Source organism: Carassius carassius, chromosome 34, assembly GCF_963082965.1.
Source record: "Carassius carassius chromosome 34, fCarCar2.1, whole genome shotgun sequence".
NCBI lineage: Eukaryota > Metazoa > Chordata > Actinopteri > Cypriniformes > Cyprinidae > Carassius > Carassius carassius.
The window spans coordinates 10,809,582-10,834,163 of record NC_081788.1 but is presented as its reverse complement, the minus strand read 5'-3'; the positions used below and the strand labels follow the sequence as shown (position 1 = coordinate 10,834,163).

The window sequence follows — 24,582 nt, the reverse complement described above, 5'->3', positions numbered from 1 at the left end:
GTGGGTCACGTGGAGGTAAGCAGAACATAAGGGATGTGATCCAGACGAGGCAGCATTCTCGTCTGAATCAGAGTGATAATGAGGAATCTACTCATTCCCTTCTTAGAAAATCTTAGAAAATAAGATTGTTAAAAGGATTTCTGAAGGATTGTGTGACTGGAGTAAAAATTCAGTTTGAAAGTCAGCTTTGATTGTTCCAAAAAAACTGTTTAACTGCTCCCGAAAGTGGATATTAAATTATGTTGTGGGATAATTAAATATATTCTAAATAAACTACAAACATAAAATTATATAGATCTATTTTGTTCTCACATTCTTTCTTGTAATTCCTCCCTCTCAGTGACACACAGCTGACTGAGAGGCTCTTTATGCAGGCCTTTTTCTTCTCAGGTGTAAATCACAATGATATTCATGATAGTTGACGCCTACTCGCATATGACTTTGACCAACAAAAAGTGTCTTAGAAAATTTAAATCAATATATTGTTTTCTGTAAGTGAGATGATTTTCACATAATTTAGAAAGAAAAATTCTAGGCTACAAGCTCGAGTCAAAAATCCCAGGAACCAATGTTCTGTATGTGTTTTATTGCCTTATTGAAGTGTTTTAACATTTTTAGTTTTTCAATAACCACGCATAACATTTTTTTTTCTCAAAAACACAACCATGTACATACATGCTGCTCACATATTATTATAGCCCATTTTGTGCTGATTACAGTGAGATTAGACTTTACCCATTTATATATTTATAAGAAACTGAAAAAAGTCAGGGCATGACAAAACTTCTCCAGGCCCCAAAAATACACTTAGACTCCATAGGGTTAAATTGCCGGTGGTTATGTGTCTACTAATAAATTTTGTGAGTTTCCTTTGCAGTGCTCAATTACATTGTTTACTAAACACTCGCCAGCACCAGCCATCCAGCTTCATGTTCCGGTATTAGGTGGCTGAGATCACAGGCTTCTGTGGGAACCTCCTTGATCATCAGGCCTGGCACAGCACTGCAGGGATTTTCATGGATGTCTGGCCAGGTCACCCTGAGGGGTCTCCTGGCCGCTTAGTGGTGCTGTCACATCTAGCGGGAAGTGGAGGTGGCAGTTACAGAAGTCTTCTTGTATATGCTGCCTCAGGTGATGCTCACCTCGCCCGAGGTTTGTAAAATGGAGCTTGTCTCTCCCGTGCGATTCAGCGCCTCTGCAATGCTAAGGAACCTTAAGGTACACACGCCAAGCTTTGTGTACTTTCTCAAAACCAAAAAACAAAACCAAAAAAAGTGGTAAGTGTGCACGCAAGACTGCGCACTTTCTGAAAGCCTTACGGTAAGGGTTACGCGCTCCGCCTCGTTCACTTTCTTGAGATGATTAGGCCTTGGTTCCTTGGGCTTCATTCAGCCAGTGTGTATTTATTTATACACTTCAAGCATCGCTTCCCTCAACATAAGGGCCTATTTGGGCGATTCTCATGGTAGTTTAGCAGCACTCCCCTTTTTCCAAAAAGGGTCGCCTATGAGCGCGCTACTCTGAGCTCAGAGTTCTCCTCTCATATGAGACTCTACCCTGGGCCGAGGCCCTAACAATTAAGTTGGTTATGTAGCTTAGGCCTTTGGCCGTAAGGGGTACTGTCACAGACAGCTGTCTAAACATCCCAGTGGCAACTCCTGTGGAAATGGTAGAGTTGGTACTTAGTGCTCGCCATGATTCTGGCCTGCACTCCCCTCAGCATGGTGGCGTGGGTATACTGTTCCCCATAGCGGCCCCTAGAGGACGCAGTTCAAAGTTCCTTTGTAAGGGAACGTCTCAGGTTACGAATGTAACCATGGTTCCCTGAGTAGGGAATGAGACACTGCGTCCTCTAGCTCCCTGCCATGCTTCGGACGCAAGCTTCAAACGAAGAAGTGAATGACGTGTTCTCCCGGTGCCTGTTTATAATCATGCCAGTAGTGACGTCAGAGGCTGTAGCCAGCCAACAAGTTGGTGTTTTTTCAATGTATGCTTCAGACACGGGTCACGACGAGGTGTTCCCCATAGCGGCCCCTAGAGGACGCAGTGTCTCGTTTCCTACTCAGGGAACCATGGTTACATTCGTAACCCAAGACGTTTTCTTTTTTAATTTTAACAGTAAACTTCTGTTGTGCAGCACTTTGTTTGCCAAATTAATTTTCATCTGATTAGGATAAATTAATGATTTATGCATCTGATTGCCAGAAAAAAAAAGAAGAACATTTTATAGGGCCCTGTTTTTGTTCAATAAAGTACCCTATACAAAAAAAGGATAGGTTTAAAATACAGGCCTGTGGTTCTTAATTTGTTTTTTATTAATTTACCATCTGTAAACTGATGTTTACTGCTTTTTTTTTTAAATATCAAAAGCATTTGTATTAAAAATAAATTCACTGAATGTAATAAAAAAATAATAATAATTGAATCAAGAGCTTGAGAATCAAAATCGAATCGAATCAGGACATCTGAATTGATAGCCAGCCCTAATGATATTCATATTATAGTAATATTATGAATACGGAATAATAATTAACAACAAGGCCCAGGCTAAGCAGTTCTGCTGCTAATTATTTAACACACTGGGGTTGTGAGGGAACTGCAGGGAGTTTGAGTTATTGAAAGCTAATATTTACTGGTACATCTCAATAAATTAGAATGTCATGGAAAGGTTTATTTCAGTAATTCAACTCAAATTGTGAAACTTGTGTATTAAATAAATTCAATGCACACAGACTGCAGTATTTTAAGTCTTTGGTTCTTTTAATTCTGATGATTTTGGCTCACATTAAACAAAAACCCAACAAATCTCAACAAATTAGAATATGGTGACATGCCAATCAGCTAATCAACTCAAAACCCCTGCAAGGGTTTCCTGAGCCTTCAAAATGGTCTCTCAGTTTGGTTCACCAGGCTACACAATCATAGGGAAGACTGCTAAACTGACAGTTGTCCAAAAGATGATCATTAACACCCTTCACAAGAAGGTTAAGCCATAAACATTCACTGCCAAAGAAGCTGGCTGTTCACAGAGTGCTGTATCCAAGCATGTTAAGAGAAAGTTGAGTTGAAGGTAAAAGTTTGGAAGAAAAAGATGCACGACAAACCGATTGTACCGCAGCCTTTTGAGGATTGTCAAGCAAAATTGATTCAAGAATTTGAGTGAACTTTACAAGGAATGGACTGAGGCTGAGGTCAAGGCATCAAGAGCCACAACACACAGACGTGCCAAGGAATTTGGCTACAGTTGTCGTATTCCTCTTGTTAAGTCACTCCTGAACCACAGACAACATCAGAGGCATCTTACCTGGGCTAAGGAGAACTGGACTGTTGTCCAGTGGTCCAAAGTCATCTTTTCAGATGAGAACAAGTTTTGTATTTCATTTGGAAACCAAGGTCCTAGAGTCTGGAGGGAGGCTGGAGAAGCTCTTAGCACAAGCTGCTTGAAGTCCAGTGTTAAGTTTCCACAGTCTGTGATGATTTGGGGTGTGATGTCATCTCCTGGTGTTGGTCAATTGTGTTTTTTGAAATCCAAAGTCACTGCACACGTTTACCAGAAATTTTGGAGCACTTCATGGTTCCTTCTGCTGATTTAATTTTTCAGCAGGATTTGGCACCTGCCTACACTGCCAAAAGCACCAAAAGTTGGTTAAATGACCATGGTGTTGGTGTGCTTGACTGACCAGCAAACTCACCAGACCTGAACCCCAGAGAGAGTCTATGGGCTATTGTCAAGAGGAAAATAAGAAAAAAGCGACCAAACAATGCAGATAAGCTGAATGTCACTGTCAAAGAAACCTGGGCTTCCAGACCACCTCAGAAGTGCCACAAACTGATCACCTCCATGCCAAATTGAGGCAGTAATTAAAGCAAAAGGAGCCCCTACCAAGTATTGATACATGTACAGTAAATGAACATACGTCCCAGAAGGCCAACAATTCACTAATGTTTTTTTATTTATTTTTTTTATGGCAAATGAAGTATTCTAATTTGTTGAATTTGTGGGCTTTTGTTAAATGTGAGCCAAAGTCATCACTATTAAAAGAACCAAAGACTTGAATTACTTCAGTCTGTGTGCATTGAATTTATTTAATACAAAGTATCACAATTTGAGTTGAATTACTGAAATAAATGAACTTTTAAATGACATTATAATTTATTGAGATGCACCTGTACATGACTAAAATGTAAAATAGAAATAGTAGTAGTTTCATAATATAAACAAATATACAGCAAAATACAGCATGTTTGTTTACCTTCTTTATTTAACACTTATTCAGCATGAGAGAATCATAAACATGCCAAAGTGTTGTTAAATTATTTAACAAATATATTTTAAAGGGTGTTTCAAGTAAATATTTTAGGTAAATGTGACTTTGGATGAGAGTTTGTGAATCCCAGATTTAACAGATATGTTAATTATCACAATACAATCTGTTTTGACATTTTTATGTGCTCTATGTATTACAGTTTTTCTTGATTGCTTAAACACATTTCTTGAAACTATGCGTCATATTTTCAAAACAGTAAACACAATTTCATAAAGTCTCATCCAATTCCCCAAACATCCCATTTTCAGGTCAAAATGAAGCTCTACACTCAAAACCATGCACTCTTGCTGAAAAAACGAACTTTGCCCTCAGACATAACACCACGCCCTCAAAAACACACACACTACAACATAGCCTTACACACTGGTGAGATAAATTCAAAACATTACTACAAAAACCAGTCATAAGTTGGTGTGTGTGGTTCTCCCCCTCAAGGAACTTTTCACACGATGAACACATTTGCACATTTTCTATTCCTATGCTTTCTATGGAAGCAGACTGAAACTGTATCTGATTGTAAGGCATTTTAATGCATGTGTTGTAACGTAGTACAGCTATAAAAAAGTTACAGTAGAGTACACTGAGATACACCTACCTGAAGGTTCTTACGGTCAAGGTCAGCAAAGTGGGTGTGCTTTTTCAAAAATGGCATTATGGTTTTAAAAATGTTAGTTCAAAAGCCTGGTTATAGTGTTTTAGCAATCGAGAAAAACTGTAAACAAAGTTACATTAAATCGTGTCTACACTGTTGTGTCAATAAAAGCCTTAAATTAAATCTGTTCATTGTATAAAGTGAATTATGCCTCTTCAGAAAAAAAAGCTTGATTCATACAAATTACATTTATGATTTTTTTGTTATGCTTTTTGAAGTTTGAAAATGTTAAGTAGACTTTTAATGGATGAACAAAAATGATATTACAAATAGTAAAAGTATCTTATTTTTTTATTCCCAAGATGTAGTATATCTCTGCAACACAAGATATTTTAATCTATTTTTTTTTATATTTGTAATTGCATGTCAATATATACACTATATTGTGTGTACAAATAAAAATAATTTATTACCAGCCAGTACAAACTCTAGCAACATCCATGACTGGATCTCTTTTATAATAGCTCATTAATTGTTTTATTTTACCATCCACTGGTTGTAGATGATTCATACAAGCATCAAACATGATTCAGCTTGCTGTAATGATGTTGCTAATGACTGTAACAATCTCCCTTCTCAGGGTGTGCGTTTGTCAGTGCTGTGCAGGGACATCTGTTGGCTGCTGGAGGAGGTGTTGTTCAGAAACACAGACGTGGGTTACGGTGGCTCTCTGGTTGGGTTGGTGCTTCACGCGCTCTCTCTGCTCCGCCCGTATCTGCTGCTGGCTGCTGCTCCACCCACAGGAGAACCCATCATCGCACCCCGGCCCGATCCAGACTCTCTGCTCATACTGAGCCAACACTGCGATTTGCTCACGCACGTCTTCATACACGAGGCTGTAGGAGGTGAGCAAAGTGTGTTGTAGATTTGGGTGAAGGCAAGGAAACTTGCTGTTGATGTAGATTAAAATGTTATTAATGTTCTATTAAGAGATTTAATATATTAGTCATTATTGATCTATCAAAGGGGTCATATGATGTTGCTAAAAATAGCGTTATTTTGTGTTTCTGGCGTAATGCAATGTGTTTGTGCGGTTTAAGAAAAAAAAAAAAAAAACATACTGTATTTTCCACATACTGTAAATTATTGTTTTTCCTCTATGCCCCGCTTTTCTGAAATGCATCGATTTTTACAAAGCTCATCATTCTGAAAAGCGAGGTGTGCTCTGATTGGTCAGTTATCCAGTGCATTGTGATTGGCCGAATACCTCAAGCGTGTCCCCGGCACGAGGACACAAATCCAGTAAATCCCATTACAAACGAGGCATTTGTTGCATCCAGTGGGGACATAATTACTGATTATAATGACAATACTTTGTTTTTACGCATTACGTTTTGTATCGCGCTGCGTAAACATAAAACCATGTCTGCATTTGTGATTGGATATATGACAAACAACAAGCGCTACTCTAAACTGCTCAAAACTCACGTTTGAATCATCAGTGGCAAATAAAAAAATTTAGAGATGTGGGGGCGTTAGAACGAGCCGTTTAGGAGGGCGTGTACAAGCCTTAATTTTTATAAAGAATATCTCTTTGGGTTAGAGACTTTTGTCTTTGCAACTTTACAGATCTTCTTTATGCACCAAGAGATTGTAACGCTGGAAAAACTGAAATCGCGTCATATGACCCCTTTAAAAGATCAAGAGACAGATCAAGACATCAATATTAGTTTATCGCAACACCCTATAGTTTATTTTATTATTTGTGAGGCATGTTTGTTTCTTGCAATATTTTTGGTTAGCAAGCAGATTTCCAGATTTGAATCAGATTTTTTTTAGACATATTTCAGTTATAATGTCCATTTCTTATATATGTAGTCCTGTTGAAAAGTTTGGACTAAGTAAGATATAATTTTGAAAGACCTCTTTTATGCTCACCAAGACTGCATTTATTTGATTAAAAATACAGTAATATTGTGAAAAAATTAGTTAAAGAAAAATTGTCAAATATTATTACTATATTAAATTGTTGTAATTTATTATTATTATTAGTGCTATTTTAATCCTTATAATTTAATCAAGTGATTAATCAAAACTGAATTTTCAGCATCAATACACCAGTCTTCAGTGTCACATGATCTTCAGAAAAATCATTCTAATATGGTGATTTGCTGCTCAAGAAACATTTCTTACTATCTTTACAATACAATTTATGGATCATTGTGGATTAAAAGTGATTTCTTAAAAAAAAAATCAATCTTAAAATAATTTTGTGATTATAAGAATCAATACTGAGATCGTTCAAATGAAGATCACACAAAATAACACACACACACACATACACACACATATATATATATATATATATATATATATATACACATACTTGCACACCCATATTTTTTATGTTTTTAATATTACTGGGTAAATTTTCAGTTTAAAGATCTGCAGAAGATTCAGATTGATTTGACTCACCAATTTTCATGAATCAATGATTGTTTTAGATGAACACTTTATTTACCAACAATAATTGTTCAACTATTTCTTTAACAAAAAAAAAAAAAACCCTTGGCTCAATAATCTGAGGGGGCACGTGTCCAGTTTGAATGTGTTGATGTTGATGTGTTTTTGGCTGAGTCATGTTTGCACCACAGCAGGGTTTATTGACAGTGCTAATCCTGAGGACGCGTGTGTGTGTGTGTGTGTGTGTGTGTGTGAAGCGTGTGCTGTCTCAGCCATGCTGAGTGAGGTTGTAGGCTGTGGAGGTGGTGGAGACCCGGAGTTTAATGTTGTTCTGGGCCAGGAAGAACTTACAGAGAAAAGCCTTCAACTCACACATCTACTGTCACCCGGCTTCATACCGGTGAGTCTCACTCAAACACACGCAAGGGCATCTCACTATGATGTCTAGAATCACACTGACGCTAGTAGTGAATCAGAAAGCCGTCTCTCTCTTCAGTCAGTCAGAAAAATGGCTCATTTATTTTTCCTACATTCTCCAAATATCACTCCCACACTTCCAATCCATCAGCCGCTTCCCATCTGTTCCCTTTATTACTCTCTCTTGGTGTCTCTTAAATTTAGTTTCCCGTTCAAGGGTTCTTCAGCGGCGGAAATAGCATGTGTAATTATTGCCAGGACATTTTACACTTGCATCAGCAAATAAACACTTGTAAAGGCTTTGAAATGTCAACAAGAACAAAAACACTACACAACTAATTATCTGTCCTGTCGATCTGCCCGTATCTGTCTGTCTGTCCCTCCATCTGTTTGTCTGTCTCTCTCTCAGCCATGTCAAACCGCTCATGGCTTTGCTCTTGATGTGGTGGACAGCATGGTGCGTTGTGGGGTTCTTGTTATGGAGGAGGTAAGACACCTGCCTTAACAAACAAACACAGCCATTCTCTGATCACAGTTAGTCTTCACACACATGTGGCGTTCTCAAAATCCTCATCACTGGTCAGTCCAAATCATTTTTTTCGATGGCTGATCCTAATATTTTAGAAAATAGTGTAGCTGTCAAATATTACCATGTATTTATATAACACAAATATATCATAATTAGAATATTATATAATATGTATATAATAATATATTATTTGGGGATTTTTTTATGTATGTTTTATACGATTTTATCAGATATTTATATTTACAGTTACTGATGAAACATTACTAAACAAAAACCAAGACTGGTTGACTGAATATTATAAAAAACTGAAAAGGACATTTGGCACGGGACTAAGACAAAATAAAAACAACAACAAAAACAGCAGACAAAATTAACATTAACACTACATTTATAAGATCAAGTGTTATATTATTTTCCTTACGGAGTGAAATAGAGCATGACATGAAATGACAGATCATAATTATTTTTAGTATCATTGATAGTTGGTAGTTTTTTGGCACTGGCACAATGGCAAAAGCTTCTGTGCCACTCAGCCAAAGAAGGCACACTTATCAGCTGATACCAGTAATCTTATAATAGAATAAATAATATTTCCATTGATGTATGGTTGTTAGGCTTGTTAGGACAATATTTGGTCGAGATAAAACTATTTGAAAATCTGGAATCTGAGGGTGTGAAAAATGTAAATACTAAGAAAATCTCCTTAAACGTTGTCCAAATGAAGTTCTTAGCAATGCATATTACTAATCAAAAATTAAGTTTTTATATATTTACTGTAAGAAATGTACAAAATATCTGCATGGAACTATTACTTAATATACTAATGATTTTTGGCAGAAAAGAAAAATCGATCATTTTGACCCATACAATGTTTTTTTTAGGTATTGCTACAATTATATCTCGGCGACTTAAGACTGGTTTTGTGCTGCAGGGTCACATATTATATAAATATAAATAAATAAATGCAGAGATGATTATTCAGCCTCGTCAGTTTACAGTATCACACCATCAGATATGTAGTTTTTCCTGAAGTTTTCCATTTGAGAATTCACAGAGACGTGGCCAAAAATACAGTTTTCCCTGCACTGCCCAAACATCTAGTGAGCTCTCAGACTCAATCTAATCTCTGACCTGCTGACCGGTTGGTCTCTGCCCATTTATTTTCAAGTGCCACAAGAGTTTTCAGCAGACTGATTTACGAACACCCACAGAGGTGAAAGCTATTTTTGTTTGTCTGTGGTTAAAGGTCATTTCAACCCTAAACTGATCCATTTTCAGCTTGTTTGTGTGTGTCTTTAGATGTGAACTGCTTGTTTGTGTGTGAATGTAGGTTCAGAAGGATACACCGGTGTGTGACTTCATGAAGAGGCAGGGTGTGTTGTCATGGGCTGTTTCAGACAACCCTGACCAGAGCAGCGATTCAGACTGTGAGGAACCAGACGCACGCTCTTATAAGGTACACAAACCCACAGACAGCAAAGGTTAGAGCATACAGAGTGTGTTGGATCTGAATATATTTGTGCTTATAATCATATATTCAAATTCACAGCACTCTCAGTCTGTGGACACTTAGGATCCAGAGTTTGAGCGAGTTGAAATCCATTCACTAACACTAAAACGCAAACATCAGACACACACAGACAGACAAAACAGACTTAAAACTAAGACAGACAGTTCAGAGATGCTGCTCTTGAAGTCTGATGTCTGTGTGTGTGTTGCTCAGTATCTCAGTAGCTGTGCGATGAATTCCAAATGAAGAGAAGAACAGGAAGGGAATGTCTTTGGCGAGAGGTTGCAGAAGACAAGCTGCTGTGGATTGTGAATTCTGTTGCATCAGAACCTCAAGCAAAACATTTTGAACACTATTTTTTTCATATAGAACACTGGATTATGATTAATTTATTTGTTTATAATATGTATGAATTTTATGTTTTTATTACATGTATATAAAACATAAATTAAAAAAACTAAATAATAGATATTATATATACTTTTAAAATAGTAAATATTAAGAACAGATTTTTTTTTAATAGCAATCTTAATTTTATTACATTTTGCAAAAAAAATCATTTGAAAATGAACATGTATGCACATTCATAAGACATTCTGTAATTACTAAATATACCATTGCAAACTTTGGGGTTAGTAAAATATAGATTTTTTTAATAGATTTTTTTGGGGGTATTAAGTCTCTTATGGTCACCAAGGCTGCATCCATTTAATCAAAAACAGTAATGTTGTAAAATGTTATTAAAATGTACAATACATTTTTTCTATTTTAATATAATTAAAATGTAATTTATTCCTTTGATGCAAAGCTAAATTTTCAACATCATTACTCCAGGCTTCAGTGTCACATGATCCCTCAAAAATCATTTTAATATCATGATTTACTGCTCAAGAAAACATTTATTATTATCACGGTTGAAAACAGTTTACTGTAATATTTTAGATTTAAAGGGATAGTTCACCCATAAATGAAAATTGTATCTGCTTACCCCCAGTTGACTTTGTTTCTTCAGTAGAACACAAACTGAGATTTTTAACTGAAACTGTTACAGTCTGTCTGTCTTATAATGTAAGTGGATGGGAATCACGGCTAAAACATACAATAAAACTAACAAAAACATACACAAGCAAAACCAAATTAAACCCTGCGACTCGTGACGATCCATTGATGTGTAAAGACACAAAACTGAACAGTATTTATAAAGATTTGACCTCCAATTCATGCAATGTCCGAACTGTTTGAACTCTTCTGAGTGCGTCATCTTGTACGTGTTCTCAGCAGCAGGCGCGTGAGGTGTCGTCGTCTTGCTTTACAGCGGATGCAGACTTATAAGTGCATTACCGCCACATGGTGGTAAGCAGATAAACATTTTTGGGTGAACTTTCCATTTAACTACAACACATTAGTGGTTTTTCTCTGAAGCTACTTACTAATGAGGACAATAAAAGCAATCAAACCAACAAATATTTTTTTGGATGAATATTTTATGATTCCATTTTTTTCTTTTTTTCTTCAAGTCTAAAAATACGCCCCAAACAACATGTTACCTAACTAATGATAACCTTTGCATGTTTTCTCATTGTCCTCTACCTTTCTGCTCTTTCTCTGTGTTTCTAGTTGAGTCAGCCGTCTCAGTGCCCAGAGCTGCTGTTCTTCCTCTGTAGTTTACTGAGTGTCCGGCTGAGAGCTCTGTGCTGGGCGCTAGAAAGCCTCCATTACCTCCCCTCACCTATCACAGGTTAGTACACACACACACACACAATACTGGTGCCATGTGTGATGGGTAACTGTGCTTTGGCAGCATCAGTGTGAGCAACAATGTGTTTATAACCTAAAACAATGTTTTCTCTTAGAGAGAGACTGTTTGAGCCAACTACACACACACTTGAAGAACCGAGCTCAGCTGGACAAAGCGCACTACGGTAGGAAACAAAAACATGCTTTTTATTTTCCACTCACCTCCATGAAGCGAAAGGATTTTCCATTTGAGTTTACATCTTCTGTCCATACTGAGATCTGTTTTAAACAGAGATCATCTATCTTGACTGATCCAATCACAAGTGGTCAGCATAGACAATAAAAACAGATCAGATAGATAAGCACATCTGGTCCCCAAAATTACGTCAAAATCTCTTTCTTCACGCTAGAAGTCTTATCTAAGTCATCGTGGAAGTTGCAATAGAGAACTACTCACCCTGTTTTTCCTCTCCGCATCCGATGGCTGCTAATGCTAGATTCGGACCTTCACCAGTTCTGTGTGACCTGCCTGGGAGCCTCACACGGACCACACGTGCGCCCACTGTGCCGAGCTGGCAGTGCGCGCCCTCAGAGCCAGAGTGGCTCGGAAAACAGCAGGAATGAGGCCCACTGCCGCCAGCGCGCCGCTGGTGGGCCCTCCCCCGCCCGAAGATGAGTTTGTCGTCGGTGTGGTGGACGATAACTTCCACCCCGCGAACTTCGTCCTCTTCGGAGCTGGCGAGGAAAACGACTCCATGTCGCTTTCGACGTCGGAAAAGGTTTGGGCCTCTCAGTGGGACCGCCCCGACCAAGAGGGCCCTGCGGCATTGAGGCATGCAAGAGCTCGTGGTGAAGTCGTGGGCTGCACCCCAATCGGCGCGCACCCACTCTGCCACGCAGGCCATGTTCACGCACGTATACAATCAACAAAAGACCTTTACTTCCTCTTACACTCAACACTGTCACTCGCCCTGTCTCAGAACAGTGCAGAGCCACAACCTATGATTATAATGGCCTCGCGAGGGAGTGAGAGTGCCAACACCACAAAAACACATGCATCATGCATCATGTCCCCCATGTCACTATGGGTGACGATTGCTATATGTGTTTAAATGATGTTTGTGTGAGTAAAATTTTACTATAGAAGCATGTATCCAAATTCTTGCACCCAACACTGTGTCACTCGCCCTGTCTCAAACAGCGCAGAGCCACAACCCATGATTATAATGGCCTCTCGAGGGCGCAAGCGTGCCACACCATTATATAGCCGACGCGAACTGCCCTCCCGCCAGTGCTTCTAGCCTCACGGGGGCAAGGCCCTGGTCAAAACAAGTCATCAGTGGCTGTAGACCTAATGGGTCCGCGGTGTCATTTCATGGACGGTAGGAGGGCTATCCCGGGCGTTTCGCCGTGAATACTGGGAATAATTCACGACGGATATTCTCTCCAATTCAAACGCAGACCTCCCCGCTTCAATGGTGTGGTCCTGTCACTGACTTTGCCCCAAAACCATCCTGTTCTGCGACAGGAAGTTCTCAATATGCTCGAGAGGGAGCGATAGAACGAAATTTCCCCTCAGATCGAGCGGAATGCGCATGTTGAATTATCTGGACAATTGGCTGATTTTAGCCCACTCAAGAGATGTGCTATCAGTCACGTGGAAACAATGCTTCGTCGTTTGGATATGCTGGGACTGCGTGTGAATATGCAGAAGAGCGTGTTTTTACGAGTCGGACTGTAACATATCTGGGAATATGTTTGGACTCGATGGCTATGCGAGCCCATCTCTCTCTAGAGCATTTCATCGACACTGCGCTGTTTCAGACCGGGCGGGTCGTTTTCACTGAGGGAATTTCAGAGGCTTCTGGGACTGATGGCGGCGGCTTCTTCAGTGTGCCATCTGGGTCTGCTACATTGCGGGTGCTACAGTTTTGGCTGTAACTCCAGTTCTGCCGAGGGCGTGGTCTTTGGTCCACAAGCACATACGGTCATTCACAGTTGCGTCAGCACTTTGAAACCGTGGAACAGCCCGGATATGTTCAGCCCAGGAGTTCTTTTCTCTACGAACGCATCTACTTCAGGCTGGGGAGCAGTGCGTCTGGGCATACCTGCCTCAGGCCTGTGGTCGGAGTCACAGAGAAGGTGGCACATAAACCGTTTGGAATTGGAAGCGGTGTCCTTAGCCCTGCAAGCCTTTCCGTCGAAATTGGAGCGGCAACATGTACTGATTCAAACCAACAACACGTCTGTGGTCTCGTACATAAATCGCCAGGGCGGCGTGTGCTCCAGAGCTCTATTGAAACAGGCAGCGAGTCTCCTGTTGTGGGCGGACACTTAATCTCCATAAGAGCGTCGCACATCCCCGGTACTTTGAACCGTGGAGTGAGCATGCTTTCGAGGAACAGGATTCCTCAAGGAGATGGAGGCTTCACCCAGGATCAGATCTAATGATTTGGGAGGGAGGAAGTGGATTTGTTTGCCACAAGCGAGAAAACACACTGTAAGACGTTCTTCTCGCTATCTCACTCCCCCCTGCCGGGAGATGCTCTGACATCGCATTGGCCGGAAGCCAGGCTTACACGTTACCTCCGGTGAAGATTCTGCCTGTGTTGTGCAAAATCAGGGAGGAGAGAGCGTCAGTTATACTCGTGGCCCCGAACTGGCCGAATCAGCCCTGGTTCGCGGACCTGAGAGAGTTAGTGATTGCTCCCCCATGGCGAATCCCCCTCAGGCAGGACCTGCTGTCTCAAGCGAACGGCACAATATGGCACCCCAGCCTCTAGCTGTGGAACCTTCATGTGTGGCCGCTGCGGGGACCCTAATAAGCGGGACGCTGTGCACTCACGAGTGCTGAACACACTTACAGAGATGCGCGCACCATCAAACAGTCGCTGCTACGAGCAGAAGTGGAGTTTTCACAAAATGGTGCGAGGACATTTATATTGACCCGGGAACCTTCCGTGTCGGATGTTTTGCACTTTCTACAGCACAGTATGGATAGCGGGAGTTTGAAACCATCCACGCTGAAGGTGTATGTGACCGCTATTGCCGCTTTTCGTTCCCCGGTTGACGGGCAAACGATCGGTAAGCACGCTCTGGTAATCAGTTTTCTCAGGGGAGCAAGGAGATTGTGTACTTCATGGCTGCCCTCCGTGCTGCCGTGGGATTTAGCTCTAGTTTTGAGGGCTCTATCTCTTACTACCGTTCGAGCCCTTAGCTTCGATTGCGGTTAAGGAGCTTCTCTGAAGTCTGCTTTGCTTCTTGCTCTCGCCTCGGCGAAGCGCCTTGGAGACTTTCATGAGTTTTGGTGAACGATATTACATCGGTTTCGGACGACTGTAATGTCACTCTCCGGCCGAGACCAGGTGTCATTCCGAAGTCACTCAATACACCGTTTTGTTTCCCTGCCCGCCTTATCTGTTGAGCCGTCAGCCTCGCGTGACGCTGATGCTCAGAGCGCCGGGACCCTGTTAGGGTTTTACGGATGTATATGGATCGCTCGGCCGCCTTTCGTCAGTCGGACCAGCTGTTCGTGTGTTGGTGGATGTAATAAGGGACGTGCTGTTTCTAAACAGAGACTTTCTCACTGGATAGTGGACGCTATCGAATGCAAGGGGAAGGATTATCCCCTCAACATCAGAGCTCATTCTGCGAGGACAATATAAATGCTTCCTGATGGGCCTGGCCTGGAGGTATGTCTGTCCAGTATTTATGTTTTGCTGCTGGCTAGTCTTCCCAGAACACAATCGCCAGGTTTTACAAGCTGGATGTACCCTCTGTAGCGTCACATGTACTTTCGGTGAGTTAAGTTTTATTCATTCTGTTATAACCAGCTATACAGTAGTTACCATGGCTGCTAACTCTGTGTTATGGTTTATATGGTTTATGCAGTAGTCACCGCAAACGCCGTCGACTCTGTTTAACTCTCATGCTTGAGTGCTTATTTGCGTTGTGTCTGCCCTGGTTAGTGCAGACTTTGATTTATTGCTTGAAGTTATGCAAATTTTGTTAGGGTCGGAGCAGATGTCTCATTGTTCTAGTTCTGCCTATCAGATGCAAGCACTCTTAGCGACACGGCCATTGGCTAGAACTGTCCTGCTTATGTGTGGGGGTGATTGTCTCCGTTCAGGGCTTATCTTCACTGCTCTCAAGGCGGGATTTTATACAGTTCCCATATACGTCTTAGCTGACGTAATGTTGAGTTACCACCTCAAGAGGGAACGTCTCCGGTTACTATCGTAACCTCGGTTCCCTGAGAGGCGGGAACGAGACATTACGTTAGCCGTCGTGGTCGCTGTTTGATCAGCTGTGCTAGCGTTCAGTCGTGATTCTGACGTAATTTAGCCAATAAGATTTCAGCAAAAGTGGAGAAGGGAGGAGTTCCCATATACGTCTTAGCTGACGTAATGTCTCGTTCCCGCCTCTCAGGGAACTGAGGTTACGATAGTAGCCGGAGACATTTTCTTTACCAAAACACTTGATTTCATCATCAGACTCCACTTTCAAAATCAGAATATGTTTTTTTTCCTTCTTTAATTGGCTGTGTAATGATGACATACTAGAAATAATGTTGTTTTGGAATGTAATTACTCATTTACATCCTTAGAATGAAATTGAAATTCCATTTCCCCCAAAAACATTCTTCTTCTACTGAACTACTAAAATAAACATTAATAGAACTGTTAAGAAACCAAACTGGCAAAGAGGAATGATTAAATTCTTTAGGATTCCTATACATACCTAGCAATCCCTTGAGAAATGGTCACAGAAAATGCATTTGAGACACGTTACCACTTCATATAAAGCACTTGTGATCAGATCACCAAACAGATCCCTAGTAGCTACTTTTATATGCATACAAATAATGAATCCATTATTAATTTGATTGATGGCTCAGTCTGACTGAAAAGTCTTCATGTCAACACCTGAATCGAGCCAAGTGAGCTTCACTGGATTTTGATTTCTCTGTTGCTGGGTAATCTTATTCTGCTGAAGACTATAGCCTTGGTGTTTTATAAGAGTTGCTCCACGTCAGATTGTATTCCAGCGTTATTAAATAACACTTACAGAAGTCCTGGTGTAATGTGATCGCCCCAGTGCTGTATATTTCATCTCTTTGTGTGAATCTTCTGTAGAGAGCTCATCTATTGACTTGGCGAGATTGGTGCTTCGTACCTTCATTGATCTTGGGGTAAGTGATTCTATACAAGAAGCCCTACAGAAGCTGTAAATAAAAGCACAAGGCCAGATAAACTGAGGCCAGTAAAGTGTAACACATGTAGCAGGTGTTGTAATAAAGGAAAGTGAATTTGGCCTCCCTCTGGGGACTAAACAGCGTTTCTCTGTTCCTGTGCTTTAGGTGTTGACTGAGGACAGGCAGAGAGGAGATGTGTATCTAGATGTCAGTCCTCTCTTCTCTCAGTGCGCTCACAAAGCCAAACTCTTGCAGTTTTTCAAACAGTTCATCTACAACTGAAAGAGAAAAAGTTTAAAGAGAAAAGTCGGTCTCGGCTGGGAATGGTAACAGTAAGCACTTCTGAAATTCAGTACTTCAGTGTTGTGTAAAGCATTAATTATGAATGGGTTTGGTTTGGTTTGTTTTGCCTAGAACACTGACTTTTTATAATATATGTGATGCTGAGGTCGCTTTTTTGTTAGTTTTTGTTGTTGAAATTCTCATCATCAGTAATCAGTGGCCCAGAACTTGTTACGTTATTTGTTAGATAATGACTATTCAGATGGTTAGATAAAGTTCTTTGTTTATAAAGAGGAGATAAATTGCATTTAGTTTCAATAGATTGTGTTGTTTTCCTGTAATGAATATGTAAAGGGCTTGGTTCAGTACACATTTCTGATAATTGACCCAGCTGCAGTGTTTCTGTCATGGTTTGATTTATAGTTTAGCCACACAGAGCTGCATATGAATGTTCATTAGTATGCAAACATTCAGCATTCCCTAAACCTTTAAGATGAATTACCATACATTTCCTTCCTATACATATTTTGCTTCCTTTAGTACAAACACTGAATGCCAAAGCACCAGTTCACTGATTGAGACATGGGACAAAACAGCTCTTACTTTTACTTGTACTTTTAAAAATAGCAAGTTTTACTTTTAAAAATAACATAGTTGTACTTTAAGATAACCACTTGCATATTATTCACTGTAAATGAAATAATTCTTTACTAAAAAAAAAAAACATCAATACATAATGCACATTATAAAATTCAGAAAAAATTATATATTATAAAATAAAAAAATCGATATTAAATCAATATTAAAATTGTCTAATTTTCTTTGAAAGTATTTTAAAGAAATCTTTAAAAAAAATAAAAAGAACAAAGTAATACACATAAAAATATATCACAATACAGAAATATGCCATCTCCTGATAGATGGAAATGTTCATTAAAAATCCATGTAATTTTCAACGTTTCAGAGCCACGTTAATACTTTGTCTGCGCTGTAAGAAAAAACAAATCTAATCAGCTCCAAGATATTTAAAAAGCAATGTCAAATTCAGCATCTTTCTTTAGCAGTTTATTTCCTGCTGTTAGTTGTTCGTCACATGCTCAAGTGAGATTAATGGTGTTTTTTTTTTGTCAACTCCAATGTCAACTCCATCAAAACTGCTTAATTACAAATAAATTGATTTGGATTTTTAGATAATTTGAGTCAGTTTTCAGATATCTTGCCACTGATGTGAAGAGGATGGTCATTTTTTTACACTGCAAGACTTTCTTCTGACAGTTTCCTAAATTCAATAGACAGAGCTAAAAGATAAGCTTTTGAAAACCGTCCTGTTGTCTGAATTCATAACTATGTTTTGATGCAAGATTTATAATTACAGATATTTGACATTAGAGTATGCAATACTTTTGATATGATGGTGTTGACATTTAGCTATGATAAATGGCCAGAAAAGTAAAAGAACATTTTTTTTACTCCATAATGTAAATAAACACGTCTGAACAGATCAATCCGAAACAATTCCTCTGTCTAAGGAATCAGTGATTCCAGTGGTCCAGTTAAGTTTCGGAAGGTTTTCACCAAATAAGAGTATTGATGGGTAATAATGATGATGGATGCTACAGACTCAGAGACACGGGTACAGCACTATCACTCACTGGAAATGACTTGGGCTCTTTATATACCCTTTATCATCTGACAATCACATAAACACCCATCCATGCAACATGAGAACAGTTCCTGAGTAAATGCATTTGCATACAACCATCGTTCTTGTGGATCTTAATTCTGAGCAACACATGAGTGAGTGGCCTTGACCGTGTGCATCTAAAACACAAAGACTAATGGACGGCTGCTGCTTCTAGTGCAGAAGTGCTGAATAAGCTCCCTAGAGCCACCCAGACAATCCATCCACTGGATGGATACACACACACACACACACACAAACAGCTAAGGAGATGGGAAAAGAATAAGGTGATTAACAAGAAACAACATGGGTTGATAATTAACAGTTGGCCGCAGCTCTCAGGGATTGACTTGATTAACACTTTCCTTTAAAGATCACTTTCATTCCTACATTAAAATCTATTTTGTGAATGCATCTTATATTGTGAACTATTTATCCATGTATTATTATTATTTTATTTTTTATTTTTCATTTATTTCATAAAAATGAAAAGACTTCTCTCTGGTGACAAACACCAGACTTCTCCAATCATTTATTCTGCTTAAACCCTTTTTTTCTTTGTTTTTTGCTTTGCTTCTTTTCTTGCATTTGACTGAAAGCTCACATAATTATTTTTTTTGGGGGGTAGTGCAACACCCACATCTCCAAATCCAATGAGTGTCCAATGGATCCAAGTTCCGTGGATCTTCCAATGGAGCCATTATACACTGATGTACGTCACGATATGGTAGAAAACATCTGTTGCTAGTTGTTTCATCATAATACTCAAAAGCCTATTTATCTCAAGCTGAGAATAGATAACACGGACAAGAAATAATGAAGGTTACTGTACGCAGGACAGTAATGCCCTCTACTGGAAACCTGATCATGAAAACCCCAGTTTAACACTCACTTCACACTGATAATGAGGATAAGAGAATAAAAGAATAAAAGGCTGCATTATAAACGTGGCCCAGAGCATAATGTTTATTGCCTTCTGTTAAAAACTAATCCATGTTTTATGATGTCAATATGAAATAATTATAAATGTAGTAATGGCACTTGAATCATGTAGATCTTCCGGTTACACGACTGTGTTCTGTATCGATCCGATCTCGTCGATCTGACACTCCACAACATCTCCCCTCTGAAACACAGTGTTAAAATCACTTCATTACAGGATACTGACCTTCAGTAAATACAGCAGTCATATAATGAAATACTAAATGTTTTTGGAGAAAGTTTTTAACAGCTTCTCAAACAATTTAAAGATGCTTTACCCAGGGATGTGTTTGCTTGTAAACCTCAGTGGATCAGATCAATTTAAATGTGACGCTACATTCTCCAGCCAATCATATGAGTCAAAATGTAACCGCTTCTAAAAGAACTAACACTTTGCTATTGTGTAAATTGCATTTCTAATCACACAGGATTAATGTCAGTTATTTTCTAACAAGCTCATATTTGGTGTAAATGACGTGTGGCGTGACCGCTGCTTTTCTCCTGGGCACGTCTGCTGCACACTGAATGAACATCACTGTTTGTGACTGAAGAATGAAGGAAAAAGGAAAAAAAAAGTTATTGAACCAACTGAAGCCAGTGCCTGTTAAATGTGCCTTTTTTTCTTTTTAAACGGCAAACTGACATCATGACAACATTAATAAGAGCATTACAGCTGCTCGTGTGTAGTGCATTTCAGCTGTTCTCATTGTGTCAGTGTCAGCCACACGTTCAGGACTGTTTGAACAGAAGGGAATCAGCCGGACTTTATCTGCGTATCAAAACAAAGGGTTCAGGTAAGGCTGTAAGCGGGTGTTAACAGCCTGCCAGGTGCACTGATTGTGGGTTATGACGCGAAGCCGGCCATGTTGAAATATGCATTGATTTTCCTTTAGAAGAGCTCACCTTTAGATACACAGGTGGATTTCTGAACACCCCCACACCTGGAGGCGTTCCAGTCAGAAACACATCACCGGGACAAAGTGTCACAAACCTGCAGAAAAACACCAGTTTGAGAAGCAAATGTATACAAATTAAATGTTCATGTTGACTCAGCAAGGATGCTTTCAAGGGATCTCGCTTACTGTGAAACCCAGGCAATGAGCTTCTCCGTTTGAAAGATCATTTGATTGGTGTTACTGTCCTGAACCATGGTCCCATTCACCAGACAGCGGACACCCAGGTTATGAACATCTGTTTGAACAAGTAGGACTGATCTGATCTGTGACCAGAAATAGTGCTAGTATTAATTGTCAAATACATCTATCTTAAAGTACCTTTGAGTGCTGAAGTGGTAACCAGCGCTGGCCCCAGTGGACAAAATGTGTCAAAAGTTTTTCCCAGCAACCACTGCTTTCCATTGCGCTTCATCTGCCAATCACGAGCGCTCACATCGTTCGCTACAGTGAAACCTGCAACATAGGAAAGAGCCTCCTCTTCCTGAGATAAACAGATACATTTATTTCAAAAAAGGTTGAAGCAATTGTGGAAATGAAACAAGAAATGCCCTGCTGCTAGAACGCTGACTTAAACTCTTTACTGACTTAACCCTGTAAATGGATCAAGCTGCTTCAGTCCAGTAAATGTTCATTTTGTGAAATATTACAGTACCAACAATGTAAAAGTTATTCTTAAATTTCCTTTATAAAATCAGTAAAGATTTCACTGTTAAAAATAGTGAACCAACAAGTGTTTTTACAATTGTTCTAAAAGGCCTTTTGCCTTCTCAATTTAATCAATTAACAGAACATTTGCATTTTAATACATTTTAATTTGCATATTCATACGTCAATAGATGGATATATAAATAACCCTTTTACTACCTTAATATGCTTCCCTTTCCGTCCAATCACAAAGGCGAGTTCCACCTCCCAGTCCACTTCCTGTAAATTGAGCCGCAACAATGTGATAACAGTAGTGTATTTGCTACATTTTCAGTATTCGATTTTGAATAAAATACATTTATTTTGAAGTTGGACACTTCTGCGTGTCGAACAGAAATCTGCATGTGACAGGCTCCAGCTGAGATTCCACCAGTCAGTCTCCTGTAGTTACTCTAAGGTATGGAGTGTCACTGTTGATTTAAAGTGACCCCGGCCGTCGGTTTGAAACTCACCTGACTCTCCGCTGGGAGAACGATGTCATCATAAGGGCCAGTGATGGTGGAGGGGAACTTGCTGAATATGATGGGCTCTTTAGGAATCGGGGCGTTTTGCTCTAGGCAGTGGTCTTTATAATTCATACCAACACACACCACCTTCTCTGGGCCGGTCACTGGAGAGAGCAGCCTGACCTCCGACCTTGCCACCACATGCTGACCGCTGGACAAAGCCCTGAGAGCGAGAGATGAAGATGAAGAAATGCTGTTTTCTTTGACACTACACGTAAAACATTTCTTGAGAATAATGAACTAATAACTATTTTTTTCTCTCAGAAATATTCGATTTTTGGGGTGTCGTTCCAAATGACATGGTGCAACCTGAGCTTCTCAGTTATCAGTTAAATTATCAGTTATTTAAGTGTCTTCTCGACCTTGCAGCAGTACTTTAAGAAAAAAATCCCCTTTGCATGTTTCTGCCTGTTGGTTGCACCACATGACTTTGCAGAATGTTTTTGTAAATATTAAAAATTAGGAAAATAATATTTAATTTATAATTATAATAATATATAAATATAATTATTAGGAAAATAATATTTCACAAAATTGATTTCTGGAGCATTATAAAAGATTAATGCAAAACTACTTAATTATATTTTTAAGAATTACATTTTTAATGATTTTCTTTCTTTATTTTGAAATAGTAACAATTGTATCACCCTGACTTTTTTTTTTACTTTATGCCCCCACAATAAAAATATAAAATCAATATGCATTTATAAATTTAAAGCATTTATATATTTAAATATAAATTATATTAAAAAAAAAAAAAAAACAATGAAGAGGTGCACTGTATGTATTAATTGCATTTTAGAATTAATATGTCCAGACATGACTGGTGTATTATTGAGCGGGTGACTTTACAGTAAGTGCTCTCTCTGCTGAGTGTGTGTAGTTTGTGTTACAGTGTGTACTCTTAACACCTCTTAGCACACTCCATTCCCTTTTCCCCCATTTCAAGGAACTCTCTCATAGTGGACGGCATGGATGGGTCGAAGGCTTTCAGGTCAATGACCCCCTGACCTCCTGCCTGCTCCAGCCCGACTCTGACGCCCCCCTCGCCTCCTCTGTGACAGAACTGGACGAGTCTCATAGCGGCTGAGCTTGCTGTGCCTCTGACGGTGCCTGCAGAGAATATGGCATTGAGTCTCCTCAAACTGAGCTGAGAGATGCCCAGAAATCTCATCTATTAGAAAACAGAGGGAACGAGAGACGGACAGAAGAAGGGACATACAGAAGTGAAAGGGAGAAATGGACCGACATACCAAGAGGTGGAAGATGACAGGAGAAACAAGGAACAGGGCACGCCTTCAAATAGTCACAAATATCATATTTAAGCACATATATAACAGCAAAGTCATATTGAAGGGAAAGAAAATCAGACAGATGATTCATGAGTTGTGACATCTGGCATGTTGATTTAAAACATTGTGGAAGCACTAATCTATAACATGGATAATACATCTATAATATCTGTATAGAGTTTAGCAAGTCTGTAGTGAATTCAAATGAATGATTTTGCAAGTTATTTTAACTCTGCACGCTGAATCTAAATCTTTTTAAAGGTGTGATGCACAGAACAGCTAGTTTTTAACCTTAATTAAACCTCTTCAGATAACAAATGCACTAAATCCAAGCAACATACATTGAATATATATAACTTACAAAATAATAAACACTGAAATACATATAAGCAAATTATAACAAATTAAATGCAAGGGGTGTTAATCAATACACATGATTTATTTCAATGGCATTTTGATTTAAATAAAAATTATTTTTAATGCCACACAACATGGAGCCACTTTAACAAATCTGCACGTTTGTAAATTATATTGATACACAAAAAATCAACATCCCTGTTTTGCATAAAACACCATACTTAAAGCTGTTAATCACTGGGCCTTCACAGTTGGACATTGGACTTAATATAACACAAGTAGGTATGTTTGATACCATGTATAAATAAGTGATAGATGAATAACTCCACAGTGCGCTGAAGAGAGCATTATTTCAGATTAAGGGAGCGAGGTAGACCAAATCTTTGATTATGTAACAACAATTCAGCAGCAGCAAATTACTGATTGCTTAAGACAACGTTTATCGTTAGAAATAAGATAACATGCAAGGCAGTGCAGATAAGAGGTTACTTCCCCTGCTTCCAGTTTCTTGTAATGCTGTGTGACAGTCCTACCTGATCTTGGTGCACAAAAAAGCAGCAGGTTTGATCATGCAAGTAACAAAAAAAGATGCAAAATGATCTGTTTGAGGTTTAATGTGTTACTCGCATACTCGTATTACATCGTACTGTAAAAGACTCAAATTACACAATCTTTGTACTTTGACACAAGGCTGCTCACACTCACTGTAGTCTCTGTCACGTGACTTCTTGATGTCCGGATTCGTGGAAGAGTCATTCTTTTGAGTCGGATCTTTTCATTGGATCGGTTGAACAGGTTCTCTAATTCACGAGGATTCAACTGTGATCAAAGTCCTTGATGGAGTGTTCAGAAAACATTGTAAATATATATGTATATAAGCTGGCAATGAACATTTATTTTATTATTATCTACTCTTAATGAAAAATGTATTCTTCTTAAGGTTCTAAAGTTACCTGGGACACGTGAGAATATAATAAACTATCTTAGATTGTAATAAAATTTAATAATCAGTCGTGTGTGCTACATGTGTCCAGTGGTACGAAAATAATCAA

The 24,582-nt window shown here is 39.2% G+C and overlaps 2 protein-coding genes across 6 annotated transcripts in view; one reads left to right on the top strand and one right to left on the bottom strand.

Annotated features, from left to right (window-relative positions):
• The window catches only part of gpat2 (glycerol-3-phosphate acyltransferase 2, mitochondrial), a 50,992-nt gene extending 33,236 nt beyond the window's left edge, over positions 1–17,756 (top strand). For both annotated transcript variants that reach the window (XM_059523971.1, XM_059523972.1), the window contains exons 15-22: positions 5,561–5,825; positions 7,641–7,783; positions 8,210–8,287; positions 9,660–9,785; positions 11,457–11,577; positions 11,693–11,761; positions 16,712–16,767; positions 16,936–17,756. In XM_059523971.1, coding sequence (XP_059379954.1) covers positions 5,561–5,825; positions 7,641–7,783; positions 8,210–8,287; positions 9,660–9,785; positions 11,457–11,577; positions 11,693–11,761; positions 16,712–16,767; positions 16,936–17,052 — 975 coding nt within the window. In that variant the 3' untranslated portion in view covers positions 17,053–17,756. The remainder of the gene's footprint in view (positions 1–5,560; positions 5,826–7,640; positions 7,784–8,209; positions 8,288–9,659; positions 9,786–11,456; positions 11,578–11,692; positions 11,762–16,711; positions 16,768–16,935) is intronic.
• A 1,916-nt stretch (positions 17,757–19,672) lies between these two features.
• LOC132115474 (fumarylacetoacetate hydrolase domain-containing protein 2-like) lies at positions 19,673–24,328 on the bottom strand. Of its 4 annotated transcripts, none has more exons than XM_059523967.1 (8): positions 24,236–24,328; positions 22,793–23,055; positions 21,828–22,044; positions 21,535–21,594; positions 20,989–21,151; positions 20,797–20,905; positions 20,618–20,705; positions 19,673–19,859 (listed from the first exon to the last, which is right to left on the bottom strand). In XM_059523967.1, the coding sequence occupies exons 1-8, from the start codon at positions 24,284–24,286 to the stop codon at positions 19,797–19,799; spliced, it is 1,014 nt and encodes a 337-aa protein (XP_059379950.1). In that variant the 5' UTR covers positions 24,287–24,328; the 3' UTR covers positions 19,673–19,796. The 4 variants fall into 4 exon arrangements, with proteins under 4 accessions (XP_059379950.1, XP_059379953.1, XP_059379951.1 ...); XM_059523970.1 differs by having other exon boundaries at positions 22,793–22,994; positions 24,236–24,252; XM_059523968.1 differs by lacking the exon at positions 24,236–24,328 and adding an exon at positions 24,064–24,229.
• Positions 24,329–24,582: the final 254 nt, after the last annotated feature.

What these genes read in the sequence shown, in the direction of transcription:
- LOC132115474 (XM_059523967.1), bottom strand. Translation starts at nt 24,286, where the DNA reads ATGACTCTTCCACGAATCCGGACATCAAGAAGTCACGTGACAGAGACT. An exon ending in TTCTCCCAGCGGAGAGTCAG is followed by an intron (nt 21,595 to 21,827) that starts GTGAGTTTCAAA and finishes CTCAATTTACAG; the next exon opens with GAAGTGGACTGGGAGGTGGA. An exon ending in ATCCACCTGTGTATCTAAAG is followed by an intron (nt 19,860 to 20,617) that starts GTGAGCTCTTCT and finishes ACTGTGTTTCAG; the next exon opens with AGGGGAGATGTTGTGGAGTG.